Below are 15,751 nucleotides of genomic sequence, written 5' to 3'. Positions count from 1 at the left end.
TGGGTGCAGTAGGTGGAGCAGCTGTGTGGCATTTTGATAGCCACCACAAAATAAATTACTCAGTTGAGTTAGAAACAGCAGATTTCAGGTCAGCAGCCTGATTTCCAACAGAAAAGTGGGGAAGTTGAAGCAGTATGTGTTTCTTGGCATACAACTTTATCTCTGTGTCCCCCACTTTGTTAAATCCACTCAGGGAGTGCAATACACAAACACCAACAGGCACTCAGCTGGCATCATTTGTTTAATAAAGTTTTTTTCTCGTTTTAAAAAAGTTTACAAGACAGATGTGTTCCACATGATAAACAACTAGAGGCTGATCTTCTCTTGTAATAACTTAATCCATGCAGAAAGACTGGACTGCCTAACCTGATGCTAGGCAGCAGCTAACAATTTACCAAAATATGCACAGATCTGCACACACTGCAATGGAAACAGGTAGCACATGACACCACGGAGTGAGAATCAATACACAAGCCTGCTCAGAGAATTTTCAGAATTCAAGTGTAAGTTTAAGGAAAAACCCTGATTTATTCTTTAAAGGGAGCTTATGTACTGAGAGTGAAATGCTCTGCTACAACCTGCCCACAGCCACCCTTTGCTCAGCAGTCGTGTGAGAACGCAAACACAGAAATGTCACAAGTCCTTTTCACTACTGACACTACACATTAACAACTGGATCTGATAGCATTGCTTTGGTTGGTTCAATACAGAATGAAAGGTTACTAATGGCTCAGCTCTGCTTTCCCATTCTCCATCCTTCTCCAAAGTGGTTGAAGAGTGTTGCTGAGGCCAATGTTGGGTCTTTCTTCAAGAATTCAGTGTAGCTTTTGTGTAAGAAATTCTGGAAGGCAAACAAACAGGAACATTACTGTAGGTAGAGCAGAAATACTGCAGGATTCCTTCAAATCCCACAGAGAAAAGAATGTTTACTTATTGTCATAGCATGAAAACTAATGCTAGGTTATCTGTATACCACATTTTAGAGATGTTCAGCTCCTTAGAAATCCAAATGTTATTGGAAAGATTAGACTCACCCAATCATTCCAATAACACTGCAAACCCTCTAAAATGTCCTTATTTCAACACACAACCCAGAAACAGTAGGGGGAAAACCCTGCAGAGAACAGAAATCATCACCCAATGTCTGACAACCTGGGAAATTCATGGATTTAAGAAAGAAAATAAAAAAGTAAGGAACTTTGTGAGCAATGAACTATGCTGAATTGTATAAATCACAGGCAGACTAAACTCTGGGGACAGGAAAATGAGAGAAAGGTTAAACTTTAACTTTGCAAAGCTGTTAATAATTAAACTGCACAGCCAGCTCAGGGCTTCAGTGTGCAGATGAGGATAATAACACTTTCTTGAGAGCTTGGACACGTTTGAAAAGTCAAAATCAGCAATGTAACTTTTTGGGAGCAGGGAGGGGGAGGGAAGATAATGAAAGCTGTGTCCTGAAGGCTTAAAGCTGACTGGAAGGGTATGATAAACACATATCTACATAGGCAGATAATCCATGACAGAGGATTCAGGTCTGTATTCAGCCTAATTCCATTCACTGATGTCTAGGCATGTCCTGGAGGTTGAGTGCCTGAAGATCTCCTGCTGCTAAGGCAAGTTTGGCTCTCAATGCCTGCCCTAATGTTCTTATTTAGATGATGGAGGTCTATGAGGCAGCCTGTGACTAATTCATCCTGGGAAAGAGCAAAACTGAGCTGGGGCAGGTAAGAACCATGAAAGGAAGTTGCAGTTCTGCAGTTCTGGAGCTGTTTTCCACCTCCATTGCTGGGGACTGTGCTGTATTTGGGCTGTTCCAGAGTGAGCTCCCTGCTAGGTCAGGACAGACAGAAATACAGCCCTGTGTATCTGTGTATCTGAAGAACACAAGGCAGGATTCTGAGTTAAGTCACTGCTGTATTATCAGATCAAACTTTCAGATTTCCTGAGTCAACATGGAAACAGCCACAACAGGGCCAGACCCACAACTCCTGTCGAGCTGGGAAGAGGCTTTCACCCACCCCAACACTCTGGTGTGCGACTGCAGATGGGAGCAGAGGTTGTAAAATTTATAAAACCAGCAAGATTATAACATTTCACCTTCCAGCACTTCTAATGCCCCTCTCTGCATGTGCTGCTTCAGTAAAAGAGGCAGGGGGCCAAGCATTCCAGAGGAGAGGAGAAGCCAAACCTGAGGCCTGCCTTGGATGAGCTAAGGCTCCCTTTCCGAGGACACATCTCCTTCTGCTCCACTGCTGGCACTGGGGTCATCCTTGTTTCTGGGGACATTTCTTTCTCTACTTGACTCAGAGGGCACCTTGGTTCTGGTCTTCTCTTTCCTTTGTTGCTGTTTTTCAAGTTTTGTCAGCTATTCATAAAGTAAGGAAAAAATACATTATGTAATAAAACGATTTCAGAAGTCTATTTCTAAAAAATTGTAAATGTGAGCATTTGTATAGAACTTGCAACTTAGATTCACAACACCAATACATGTATCAACAAAACAAAAAAGAAAAAAAAACCCTGAAAGCAGAGGTTTACAAAAGTTTAGAAAAGACAGTGAATTATCACCATAAGATAACATCATCACCCCAAGTATAAAAGAGAAATTATTTATTTATATCCCTCAACACAAGTAATACAAAAAATACATTTGGATTGACTAATCCAAATGTATTTTTACTAATTACATTGCAAATGACTTACAAAGGTCTGATTACCAATTACAAACACAAGACAATTGCTCAGACAAAATGAGATATTCCACTGTCGCATCCAATGACATAAAAGAGCTATTTATCAGCAATTATTTGTCTAATCTCTTCCTGCTAACATCACATCGAACACTGCAGGATGGTTCAGCTATCTCTTATTGCTAAAGCTGAAAGCTCAAATATAAAATCCACACCATCCCTAAGCCTTACTTCCCACGCTACAAACAAATCAACAGATTTCTGTGAGCAAAAATAAAATGCAATGGGTGGGGAATAGGAAAGAGAACAACAATTTAAATTGGCTCTCCCTCATCACACTTTGCATGATGGATGTCTTGACCCCACCTCCTCTTGGAATTTCTATTAGCTGAACACTGCTGGGACCAGGAGTGGGAACTATATACATTCTTTTCTGTCTCCTTTTTCTTCTAATTCCCTCTCCTCTGAGTTTTGAGCAACTTAAAATGGACAGCTTTGGAGTTTGTGAAGCTGAATGAGTTAAGCCAATGCTTTGTGAAATGTTTTGTGTTAACTGGATGTTGCTCTAAATTTTTACCAAAGCTGTCTGATTTTCTGAAGGTTGCCAGTGAAGTTTTTGTTGTTTTGACTTCTTGATAATATCCCGTTGGAATTTCTCAGGAACATGAAAAAACACTAAGCCCTTTTAAGAAGCCCATCAAGGGAGTTTTGGGCCTTACATTGCCAGGGAAAGTTTAAAATCCAGCATCCTTCCCTGTCTTCAGCCCAAGTTGTGGCCACCAAGAAGGTGTTGTCAGATGGGTAAAGCAGGCAGCCTTGAACTGGGAAGGCAAAACCCTTAAACAAGTCAATATTCCCCAAGAAAGAAATGAAACCTTGCAGAATCCTGCACACCTCGGTAATTCCTTGGTTATTTTACACCTACACACTGGGCAGCAGTTCTCACTCCAAAAACAGAGCTGCTGCTGCTGCTGCTGCTAATTATGCATGGTTTGGCCTGAGAACTCTAAAACTGTGAGGGTACAGAAAGAAAGACTAGAGACAGAAGTAGATTTTTCAGGGGCTAAAACATGACACAAGAATCCAGAAACAGAATTTGAAGAAAATGAAACCAATTTCAAACCAAGCTTCTTAAGGCAACACAGGGCACTTGTATCCACTCATTCATAGTTGGAGGACTTGTTGAGAAGGATGATGTGAGGGACAGTGTCAAAAGCTTTACTAAAATCTAGAAAAACTAAATCCACCACCTCCCCTTCCTTTACTTCCTTATTGTAGAAGAGCATTACAGTTAGACAGGACTTTCCCTTTTGTATCCATGTTGACTTAACCTCACCTTTAAATGGCTTTCAGGAGCAACCAGCATGATCTTCCCCACAATTTTTCCAGGCACTGAGGTTAGATTAACAGGCCTGTAGTTTCCTGATTCTTCCCTCCTGCCCTTTTCATAAACTGCAGTAACAATTTCACCAAGGTTAAGTGAAGCATTATACAAATAAGGTTGGTGTGGCCTTGCTGAGGCACAACAATCCTTCCCCCTTTTCTCTCAGCCTGGAAAAGTTGGCCACTGTTGTGTTTAGAGGATGAGGAAGCCTCAACACTGAATTTGGTTTTCAGCACAGCTTGTGCTGTTCCTCAGCAGAGCTAGCTCACTCTTCTGTCCACTCCAGACTTAAATTTGGGATTGAAATTCACTATTCCCTTGTTTCTGACAGAGAGGCACCTCTTCACCTCCATCCAGTCACCCACATAGGAAGAAACTTCATTAAAGGCAGGGGGGTGATCCAGACTAATTAAAAACATTGTTAATGAGTCATGATTAAACAACAGCTTTAATGAGGAGGAGGAATAAACTGTGAAAAGCTGTTCTGCACAGCTTTTACACACACACAACCTTTCAAAGGCCAGGGAACTGAAGAAAACAATGCACTTATTTGTCTGTTCAGAGGCTGCAGAGGAAGGACAAGGTCCTTGTACCCAATGAAGCTGTACTGCTTCACAGGAATGCTACAAATTTGCAGAGGATACACATCATCCTTCCAGACAGACCTTAGGAGTCACTTACTTGTTTAGGATCAACAGTGGCTGCTGGGGACTCCAGTTCTATTGTTACAGGACCATCATTCTGGATGTGGACCTGCATGTAGGCACCAAACTTGCCATCTGAAAAGGGAAAAGACAAGTGCTCAGAGCCCTTGGGAGGATAACACACACCAAAGTTTTTACCAAAAGTGATACCAAAAAGAAATAAAAAATACATAAAAGGACAGCCTATTGAACTGCATAAAGCTACTAAGAAAAAACACAGTGTATGTGCACCCAGGTATGTAGCTTGACATTCAGAGAGGATAAATACATGGCTAAGTAGAGAAACATGCACAAAACAAACCAAGTCTACAGGTAATCAGGGTGTCCACAGTTCAGGATGAGCAGGATGGTTCTCAGTGCCAGGAGATGACATTTTAAAGGCTCTAACAGCTCCAGTCCAACTGACCACTTGATGTTTTGAAGAAACTTTATAACTTTATATTTAGCCAAAAGGTAAGAAAACCAGGAGCCTACTCTGAAGCATTTGATAATTGAATACTGCAGAGCAGGGGACACTGGGGTGCAGCTCAGTTCCTGTGGCATTCACATTCTCTGAAAATTCCCTTCACCCAGGATTTTTCTCCTGAGAAGCTTAGAAGCCTCAGAGAAAAGGAAAACAATTCTTATCTGATTTGCTTCTCCTGTGTTTTGCTGCTTTGGAATGTGTTTGGAGATTGTTTACCCACAGGTGATTGTTCCACTGGATTCTGGTGTGAGTTGTTTTCACTTTTTGGCCAATCAGGGCCAAGCTGTGTCAAGGGCTCTGGAAAGAGCCATGAGTTTTCATTAATACCTTTTTAGCCATCTGTAAGTATCCTTTCTGTATTGTTTAGTATAGTTTAGCATAGTAGTCTTTAATATAATATAGTACCATAAAATAACAAATTAGCCTTCTGAGAACATGGAGTCAGATTCATCATTCCTTCCTTCATTGGGGTACCCTGCAAATACAGTAAGTCCCAATGTGCTACAGCCATTTCTACATTCCTGCTGGTAACCTAGGCTGGTCTCTCAGAGTTACACAGAGGTAACCTACAACCCTGTGACCACAAAACCCAGTCAGAATTAATGCATCTTTCTTTAACAAAATAATAAACAAAGAATATTATCTTAAACTTTATTAGTGGGAACACAACTTTGCAAATTGCTCTCTACAATCATCCCATCCCTCTGCTGTACTTCACTTACAAAAAGGGTTGGTCTTTTCCATTTCCCATTCATGTGTATGGACCTAAAAAAAAGGTAAACTCCACAAGCCCTTTTTTTTCCAGAGGCTGATCAAGTGGTCAATTAAACCTCCAACTTTAGCAGAACACTCAAAGTACTCCCATGTCATAAGCATTTTCTGTCTTGTTTTGGCACCAGAACTACTGTCAAGGAACATCCTTCTGTAAGAGTTCCCTCCATTCTCCTCACAGATTTAAGTTCCTAGTTACTCTCTTCATCCTTCCCCACTTTAAGACTTCTGGACTGATCAATTCATCTTGCAACATCTTCTGCAATAAAATAGGATCCTAGAAGTATTATTAAAGTGACAAGTTCATTCTGCTGGACACCCATCTCTCCAAATTCCTTGCCTCTAAAACCCAACACACATGCCTTCCTCAGATGGAATATCTGCACCTGACATGAGTCAGAGGAGCCACATCTGAGCCATACAGACTTGAAAAAGAGGCATCATTTACTTCCAGAATATTTTTGTACATATTTCAAGCCTTATGACCTAGAAATTTCACACTGGTTTTATACTTCTAAACTTGTCTACTTGGAAAGTTATTCTTAATTAACCTCATGTGAATACTGTTGCTCCAGATAAGAGCACTTATTCTGAAATGACAGCACTCACAAAGGGAATTAATCAGGGAGAATAATTGTGCTTTCAATTTATAGCAAACCTTAATCTGAGTTAAACTCTTCCTTGTGGAACAATCCTCTCATATTTACTTACATATTACTACTAAGGGAGTAAGACATTTCACACTCCTTGCCATGTTAATCTTTACTACCTCAGAAGAATAAATCCACATTCAAGACAGAGAGCAAAGGCCCTGCAACAGAAGGAGGAGCCTTGGTAGGTCTGATATTTGGATATTAGCTTGCAACAAGAGTGCTCAGGCCTGCAGACACCAGCTCAGCTCCCCAGAGGGGAGAGGCATGTTGAAGAACACAAGAAAGCACTGAAGAACAAGAGGCAAAGACTTCTGATGCAACCTTTTATTTCCTACATGTGGGTGCCCATGTGCTGACCTGGGAACCATGGCTGTGAAGCTTCTCCAAGATTTCAATTGCCAAGTGTCCCACTGCTCTTGGTGTGGAAGAATGGTTTGTACCTCTCTTTGGGAACACTTCCCACTCAGCTCCTGGCTGGCCAGCTCCAGGGAGCAGAGAGGAGCTGCCTGCCCAGCACCTACAACTCCCAACAGCCAAATTCTCTACAGGAACCAGAAAACACAAGGCTCTCAGGAGACAGGACAAGACCTTCATTGATCTGTCTTTGCCTCATCTACACAAATTCCACTTTTAGTGATTAAATTACTTCTCCAAAATGCATTAAGCAATTTGTAGTATCAAAAGGGAAGGGCACCTACAGCAATCCAGAAAATCAAACTCTAATCTCCCAATAACTACAACTGTTGTGTGTGTGCCTGTGTGTATGTAGGGGCAATGTGAGTACAGATTTTCCAGACAGCAAAGAAGCAAAAAAAAAAACACTGGCAAAGCAATTGGCACAGCAGAAACTTCAACCTAAGAGAATCTTAACAGACTTGGGTGCAACACACCATAACTGGCACAGCTTAATAAGAAAGCAAAATCACAAACTGACAGGTAGCTCCAGTGCTGCCAGCAGTTTTAAATTCATGCGTTATCTGACACAATAGCACTCTTGGGTGTCCAAATCTGTGCTTTTAACACTGAAAGAAAAATGCAGAAGGGAAAGCTCATTTTGCAGAAAGCACTGGCAAAAAAAATGTGCCAAAATAAGGGCACTTAATATTCATTCCAGATACACAACTGCTATTCACTGAGAGAATGAATTCAAAAAGCTGCTTTCAAAATATGAAGTGATTGAAGGGGTATCAGAAATGCATTCCTTATCAGGAACATATGGTGGAAGAACACATCAAGCTAGAAAAGCTTGAAAAATTGACATTTTTGGACATGGGGACATGTGTGCATTTCACTGTGCCTCCTTGGAAAGCACTGGAATAATTATGCTAACCTAGAGTCAATATGAAAATTAGCCTCTGACTCTTTCCTCAGCTTTTTTTATTTTTTTCCTCATTAGGAAAGTAAGGCCAACCACTACCTATTAGCAGACACCATTTAAAAAATAATCTTTTCTAGAAACTTGTCTTCTGTCAAGTGTAGCAAAAAATCAAATCTGAATATGAAAATGCACAGAAAGTACTCAGAAAACCAAACAGATTGAGTGTGGACAGAGCACAAATTAAGAGGAAAGCCAGGTATTTTCTGATAAAGAGAAAACTGTTCCACACATGACACAGAGTTGAGGAAAGAGAATCTAAATCAAAACCTGTTCTCAAGCAGCACATTACACCTCCCACTGTCACAATTCCATGTAACAGGATGTGGAAGTGACAGATGGAACTGTGCTGTCCATCACACACTGGTGACACCTTAGAGCCTCACTAAACACACCTCTCAGAAAAAAATGCTTCTCTTGGGTTTATCAATTTATACAGCACAAAACATCCAGCCTTTGAGGGAGCCTGACCACAGAGCTTGTTCTCATGGCTGCAGCCTCTCTGGGGTGCTCATGTTGTGCAGCCAAAAGGAATACAACATCTACGTGTCATGGAACACAACACCTACATGCCATGGAACACAACAACTACATGCCATGGAACACAACATCTACATGCCATGGAACACAACACCTACATGCCATGGAACACAACACCTACATGCCATGGAACACAACACCTACATGCCATGGAACACAACATCTACATGCCATGGAACACAACACCTACATGTCATGGACCACAACATCTACATGCCATGGAACACAACATCTACATGCCATGGAACACAACATCTACATGCCATGGAACACAACACCTACACGCCATGGAACACAACATCTACACGCCATGGAACACAACATCTACACGCCATGGAACACAACATCTACACGCCATGGAACACAACATCTACACGTCATGGAACACAACAACTACATGCCATGGAACACAACAACTACATGCCATGGAACACAACATCTACATGCCATGGAACACAACATCTACATGTCATGGAACACAACAACTACATGCCATGGAACACAACATCTACATGTCATGGAACACAACATCTACATGCCATGGAACACAACATCTACATGTCATTCAGAGAAAGGCTTGAACAGAGAAAGACTGGAGCAATCACCCTGACAGGCTCTAGTGAAAATATTGTTAACATCCCTTCAGCTACAGAAAATCACAGAATAAAGAAAACAACAGTCAGGAAAGGACACACACAAGGAGTGTGCACTGGTCACAGCAAGGACCTTACCAACCTTCTGTCCTTACCTTTAATAAGCTCTGGTTTGTAGGCTTTTCTTAGCTGCTCTAGGAAGTTGTTATAAAAAGACTCTGCCTGCTCTGTGGGCATTGCCATGTGATAGTCAGGCTTGTTTCCTTTCAGGATGCACTGGAGAGTGAACTGGCTCACACACAACACTTCATACTGTTTATCCATCACACTTTTGGACCAGTGCTTCCCACTTTCATCTTCGAAGACTCGCAAGTTCAAGATCTTCCGAACCCTGGGAAGAGGAGAAGATAATTAATTCCTAAATTGTCCTCTGTAGGATCAACAGGTACCACACACAATAACAGATGCATATTCAGTCTGCCCCCACATAACAAGATATCCCTCTGCCCCTTGACTCCCAGCCATGGCAATCTCATCACATTAGGCAGAGCCTTAACCCAACAGTGTCAGGTTATCAATCCACACCATCATTTCACAGTGTGGCACCAGGACAGAGTAACTGCATGTTCCACAGCAACATAAAGATGGCACAGGAAGGAAGAGGGCTCACTCTTTACTATCTGCTTTGATGTGTCACAACATTATTGAACGTGTGAACAGCTTTGGGAATTTGAATCCTCCCACCAGACCAGGAAATCACACTCAGTAGGAAATGAGATCATCCTAAACTGTGTTTAAAACTGTGGGGTTTTGTTTCCAATCATGATTCATTATATACTCCTCCTACTTTGTCACTTCCTAGCACTATTTCCAGACCAGGCCCCATAAGCCAGATGATGACAATAATTTTTCATCAGGATGAGAGGAGGAATCCAAGGAACAGGGCAGAACTGCAGGTGGCAGCAAAGTGGTTTGAATTTTGGGCCGATTTTCTTGAGATAGGGGACAGAACTGACTGGCTCAACACAACAAGGGGACTTTCACAAGTGGATCCTGAAAAGCAGCAGGAAACTGCAACCCAGTCCATGTCAGGACTGCATCCAAGCAACTCTCCTGTCTTTGGTTTCTTCTTCTGGCTTCTCCACACCTGCAGCATATCAAGTACAAAGGGTTTCAAGTGCAGCCATCAGCCAGGCATTTTGCACTGCACCAGAGGTGAGGCAGTGAGTGCAAGACAAAGCTGAGACTTTGTTATGGTCCAGCTTCAGGGTTTTACCATCCCTAAGGCACAGAACAAGAACATCCTTGCCAACTTGTGTGTGTAAACAGCAAACAGAATTAACTCCTGAATGAAGTGGATTGTTGAAAGCATCCACTGGAAGGCCCCAGCAGAAGGTTCAAATCATCACCACTCCTCTGTTTTCTTCACAGAGGTGTTTGTTGTTTCATTTACAGGATTACTAAAGTTTCCTTTAATAGGACCTGAGAAGCCTGGTTAAGCTGCTTTCTCTCACTCCCTTTGCCCAGATGCTGGCTTCCTGCCCTTCCTGTGCCAGCCATCCCAACAACCTGGAGCTGAGAGCATGGCAGCCACAGATCTCCTGCCTGCAAAATTCAGGAGCAGCTTCCACATCCACCCAGGCAGGGATGGGAAGTGATGGCAGAGCATGTGTTACCCACTGAGGGAACCAATGGAGAATGTGAAAACAAAAACCCCTTCTTTTTGACATCAGTCAGCTCCATTACCTGTTTCTTTTTTGCCTTTGCAAGGACTGAGATGAGCCCTAGAGCAATAACCAGTCTAAAAGAGACAGAAGAAGCCCCTGGAGAGCTCTCCCTTGCATGTGTTTGCTGGCTGAATCCCAATATTCTGTGGCCATGGAGCAGATGGCCAGAGCCAGTCCTCCAGGCTGCCAAAACTGATTCCTGTTTGCAGACAAGCAGCTGACAAGACTATCCTGCCCTTAGGAAGAGCAAAACTCCTGTGCAAGCTAAAAGGAGAGTCTGATGATACTCATAAATCCCATCATTGAAGGAGGGATTTCTTTTGGACTCAAAAAGGATTTAAAAGAGTCTGCTCTTGATAAAAAACACATAGCAGAAAATGGGACCAGATTTTTCTCAATGGAACATGAAGAGAAAACTTGTATTCAAGGCAAAATCTGAAGAGGAATTAACAGGCAAACCTGAGTTTCCCAACAGGAATAGCTGATTTGTTTGGCTACTGCACAGCTATCAGCAATGCACAAATACAAGAGTACAAGGCAAAAGGAAGGGAGTGACTTACATGTGTTCCAGCTCTCTTTGTGTGTCTTCCAAAGAAATGCCCAGCAGCACACAGAGGCCTCGTCCTATTGAACTGATCTGTTCACCACCCACTGGAGAAAGCAGAGAGGGAAAAGAAAAATAAGGTTAAATGCAGTGTCTTGTTTTATGGCACAAGTTAGGACTGGTTTCAGCAGTGCAACCACTAAAGAAAACAGCATTCTAAACCCTGTTTCCTCTGTCTTAAGTTTGTAGATTTGAAAGACCATACAGAAGCATTCTTTCAAAAGTTTTCCAATGCCAGCACTTCTTTATCAGACTGGGTTACTTACTCCAGCATTTAAAAACACTATATGAAGATTTTGATACTGCAATTGCATCAGTTGTCTGAAACACAAAGGTGGTAAAACTCTCCCCAATCCCTGAAAAATTATCCACCTGGTTGATGCCACCAAGTGCACTCAATTTCTCTACTCCACCATTCCCTTCATACTTTGCCATTATTTTGAGCAGGTGATTCCTACCTGAGTCCTTATGGATTTTTTGAAATATGACTCCCAACAACCTGCAAATTAGACCCTCCTAATCGGGAAATTTACCCCTTTTATGACATTTACAATAAAACACAAAAATAGGCAGTGTTTTCCTAAGAAATGCCTTAAACTATCTTAATGTACTTATCTTAATGTGGTTCATCCTGAGATGACTGTGGTAAGAATAAATGTGGTCTTAAAACTGAGATAAGCACCAGTTACCCAGCTGCTAAAACTGCATCCAGGCTCATGACTGGGACAAAAAGCTGCAAACATCCCACAAAAAGAAAGGAGATCAGGCCTCCAGTGAAAGCTAAAAGTGTCCGTGCACCAGTGGCTGGACCAGGGTATGAGTCCTCCAGTCCAGAAATCTGTCCTGCTAAGTACAGCAGTGTCCACCAAACCCTTCAACAGCCAGGAACTCTCCCCAGTTTCAGCTCAACAGTAGAAATTCTCCCCAGAAAAGTCACAGGAGGTGCAAACCAGTGCAATAGCAGGGATATTCCATCAGGACACACCGCTCCTGAAGGAACCCAGGCGAGCAGTGCCCGGCAGAGCAGCTGGGACAGCACCACTGATACACACACGGGCAGTGCAAAAAGATGATCCGGGCTGCACTGCCAACATGCCTGCCGTGCACGGAGGTGACTGTGACTGCAGTGCCAGGGAGAGGGACAGCGGGATGGCACTGCCACCACAGAAAGAGCAAAGCACGGCCGTGCCAGGGCCGCCCCGCTAACGCAGCGCCCAGGCGGTGCCACGGCACCCAGGAGGTGTCACAGCCAGAGGCCAGGAAGCGTTCGGACAATGCTCCCGGCACACGGTGTGACTCCCGGGGATGTCCCGTGCAGGGCTAAGAGCAGGACTCCACGATCGCTGTTGGGTCCCTTCCAACTCGGAACACTGTGCGATTCCGCGAGCACAAGCGAAGCAAGACGACTGCGACTGTGCTGCCGACACAAAGGCGCTGGAGGAGGCGATGGCAGCTGTGTGCCAGCCCACGCCCGCCAGGCAAGGGGGCACACGGAGCTCCACACACGCCCCACACACACACACACGCACCCGCGGGGCCGGGTCCTGGGAGAGCCGCGAGCGAGCGGAGCCACGGCAACCCCACGCGGGGGGACAGGGCGAGGGGAGCCCCGCACACCCCCACAGCCAGCCCCGCACACAGACACCCGCCCGGCCGGCCCGGCCCCCGCAGCTCCGCGCTCGGGACACACTGACCTGTGACGCTGGCCTGGGCCACCCGCTGCACGATCGCCTTCATGGCGCAGCGCAGCGCAGCGCGGCCGGCGCCGAGCGGGGACAGCGGCGGCGCCCGGCAGCGGCGGCGGCGGCCGCTCCCCGAGCACAGCGCCCCCCGGCGCACGGGAGGTGCCGCTGCAGCCCCGGCACCGCCGCGACGGGGGATTCCATGGGACAGGTGCTTGCCCTTCCTCTTATTCCCTCTTCCTTTTATTCCTCTTAATCCCCTTCCTGTAAGGATTTGGGGGTGCCTTCCAAAAAAAGGAATATGCACGTAAGCCGATTGGCATCCGCTATAGGAACAGCTATAGGGACACAGCAGGGTGCCCATAAAGATAAGTGGCTGGGAAAAGGAGGTGGTTGGTGGCTGTAAGGAGCTGAGGTGGGTCCGTAGGTGCACGGGCCGGGTGGGGCTTGGGTTGTAAAAGTTCCTACAGAATCAAAGGTGTGGGCTGCAAGGGCAGGGACGCTTTGCACCAGGCCAGGTTGCTCAAGGTTATCCAAAACCCGGCCTTGAGCACTTTCACAGCTGGGGAATCCAAACCCTCTCCAGGCAGCCTGTTCCAGTGCCTCACCACTCTCACAGTCAAGAATTTCACCCCAGTATCAAACCTAAATTTCCCCTCTTTTTATTCGTACCACCTCCCCCTTTGTTGTATCACCACAGTTCCTGACGAAGACACCCTCCCCCTGCAGCATCCCTGCAGCAATTGGAAGGATCTGGAAGCTGAGGTGTGTGGGCAGAGGAGATGGAGTCAGCTTTCCAAACAGCAAGATGGGAAACCTCAGATCCCCTTCTGGGCAGGGCAAGATGTGTCCTAAAAGGGCTGTAGGGAGAAACAGTGAAGGTGATGTCCATAAGGACTGGGGGAAATCCTACAGAATGAAGATTAGTTCTGGCCACAGAGTTCAGGCACAGTACCCTGCAAGGGGACAGCATGTGCAAGGATCAGGAAAACCCCTAAAGAACAAGAGCCTGGAGCAGAACATTCAGTAAGTTTTTAGCTTACAGAAACATCTCCACACTTGTAACTCATCTCTCTGAGCTTTTATTTGAAGGACCATTAAGAACTCCAGTAACCAAGACATTAAACTATATTCCTTCCCATTTACTCATCATTCCTGAAGTATCCATTTCAGAGCTGCCCAGCTGAGGAGCCACCCCAGGTACAGCCTGGATCTACCTGGGTTTGTCCTGCTGGGAAAGCACCTTCACACCAGCGGGGCAGAGCTGCTGTTCCAGCAAAGCAAGGGACAGTTTTCCAGCAGTGCTCTGGTGCCAGGCACTGGGATGATGTTCTCACAGGTCCAGCAAAACGTTCTGAGCTTCTGAACAGCTCACTTCTCAGAAGGAGGGCCGTCATCAGGAACAAAGAACGACACCACACGCCTGAGCAGCCGAGTAAGGGGAGGCTGAACCTCTTTGTAAGTTATTTCTGTTGTCACTGTCAATCCAAAAGGATATTCCTTAGTGTGTACTTCCTTGCGGGGTTGGCTTGCCTCAGGATCATTTCTATTCTCTAAGGAATAAAAAAGATGGTTAGGGCAGGGAGGACAAAAAAGAGCACAACAATAAAAATGTTTTATCCCTTTATCATGGCAGCCATGTATTCTTTTTGCTTTTCTATTGGCATTCAGTATTCTTTTTACTTTTCCTTCCATTCTGAGGCTCAGATAGCAAAGATCTGTTAACCATAGCCAGAAAAACTGATTTAATGAGGTAGATCTGATACCTGCACTAGTACTGGACAATTCTCAGTACTGCAGTAGCAGTAACAACAGGATTCCCAAGCTATCCACATCAAAACTAGCCCAAGCAGCCCAGTGCGAACACCCATTAATTCCACTGTGTGACCACCCTCTCAGTAAAGAAATGCTTCCAAGCTAATTCTCCGGCAGCACAGCTTCAAACCATTCCCACAGCGCAAATAAAAGCAACAGGGCGGGAAGAGTATAGTGACTTGAGATATAGCACAAGCTTCTCCCATCATCACGGGATGTTATCTCCCCTCAGAAGGGACAGCCGGGCAAGGGCCGGGCGGACACGCGGCTCACTCAGTCGGCACCCGCACAGCCCGAAGTGCCCCGAGGGGCGGGCGGGCAACACCCAGCGTTACTTTCCCCGGCCGGGAAGCGATGAGAGCGGCACTGGGGAATCCCAGGAGATCCCCCTCAGCCACGAGAGCCCAGGACCCGCCCGCGGCCGAGCTCTCCCTCATGCAAGCCCCGCCCCGGACATGACGCGCGCCCGAGCGGGCTCTCCCTGAGCGAAACCTCCCCAGCCCCCGGAGGTGACCGCAGGCCCCGCTGCCGGTACCGGTACCGGTGCTGCCTTTCTCCATGCGGCCGTAGTAGATGAGGGCGCCCAGCGTGGTCCAGGCGCCCAGCGAATAGACCAGCGCGGCCCTGGCGTTCCACACGGCGGCGCGCGCCGGCTTCATGGCCGCCCGCGCGGAAGCCCCGCCCACAAAACGGGCACGCGCCGAGGGGCGGGGCATGCGCAGGGGGCGGGGCAAAAGGAGCCAAGAG

General features: G+C 45.5%; 2 protein-coding genes across 5 annotated transcripts; both read right to left on the bottom strand.

Annotated features, from left to right (window-relative positions):
- Window positions 1–223: 223 nt before the first annotated feature.
- DTD1 (D-aminoacyl-tRNA deacylase 1) lies at window positions 224–13,341 on the bottom strand. Of its 3 annotated transcripts, none has more exons than XR_009274558.1 (6): window positions 13,202–13,341; window positions 11,464–11,554; window positions 9,332–9,567; window positions 4,756–4,853; window positions 2,098–2,365; window positions 224–841 (listed from the first exon to the last, which is right to left on the bottom strand). XR_009274558.1 is itself a non-coding variant. In XM_058802201.1 (6 exons), the coding sequence occupies exons 1-5, from the start codon at window positions 13,242–13,244 to the stop codon at window positions 2,210–2,212; spliced, it is 624 nt and encodes a 207-aa protein (XP_058658184.1). In that variant the 5' UTR covers window positions 13,245–13,341; the 3' UTR covers window positions 224–841; window positions 2,200–2,209. The 3 variants fall into 3 exon arrangements, 2 of the variants coding, with proteins under 2 accessions (XP_058658184.1, XP_058658183.1); XM_058802201.1 differs by having other exon boundaries at window positions 2,200–2,365; XM_058802200.1 differs by having other exon boundaries at window positions 2,189–2,365; window positions 13,202–13,340.
- A 926-nt stretch (window positions 13,342–14,267) lies between these two features.
- On the bottom strand, window positions 14,268–15,691 carry SMIM26 (small integral membrane protein 26). Of its 2 annotated transcripts, none has more exons than XM_058802623.1 (2): window positions 15,546–15,691; window positions 14,268–14,742 (listed from the first exon to the last, which is right to left on the bottom strand). In XM_058802623.1, the coding sequence occupies exons 1-2, from the start codon at window positions 15,661–15,663 to the stop codon at window positions 14,561–14,563; spliced, it is 300 nt and encodes a 99-aa protein (XP_058658606.1). In that variant the 5' UTR covers window positions 15,664–15,691; the 3' UTR covers window positions 14,268–14,560. The 2 variants fall into 2 exon arrangements, with proteins under 2 accessions (XP_058658606.1, XP_058658605.1); XM_058802622.1 differs by having other exon boundaries at window positions 15,540–15,684.
- Window positions 15,692–15,751: the final 60 nt, after the last annotated feature.

The sequence above is a fragment of the Ammospiza caudacuta genome, chromosome 3, assembly GCF_027887145.1.
Source record: "Ammospiza caudacuta isolate bAmmCau1 chromosome 3, bAmmCau1.pri, whole genome shotgun sequence".
NCBI lineage: Eukaryota > Metazoa > Chordata > Aves > Passeriformes > Passerellidae > Ammospiza > Ammospiza caudacuta.
The sequence above is the reverse complement of the archived record's forward strand: the minus strand, read 5'-3'. Positions and strand labels throughout refer to the sequence as shown.

Bases quoted from the DNA above. Each gene is read 5' to 3' on its own strand.
- DTD1 (XM_058802201.1), bottom strand. From the start codon at position 13,244: ATGAAGGCGATCGTGCAGCGGGTGGCCCAGGCCAGCGTCACAG. The intron at 11,555-13,201 runs GTCAGTGTGTCC...TGCTTTCTCCAG, and splicing joins GGCCCAGGCCAGCGTCACAG to TGGGTGGTGAACAGATCAGT. The intron at 4,854-9,331 runs GTAAGGACAGAA...TTCCCTTTTCAG, and splicing joins CAAACCAGAGCTTATTAAAG to ATGGCAAGTTTGGTGCCTAC.
- SMIM26 (XM_058802622.1), bottom strand. From the start codon at position 15,663: ATGAAGCCGGCGCGCGCCGCCGTGTGGAACGCCAGGGCCGCGCTGGTC. The intron at 14,743-15,539 runs GTACCGGCAGCG...TTTATTCCTTAG, and splicing joins GAAAGGCAGCACCGGTACCG to AGAATAGAAATGATCCTGAG.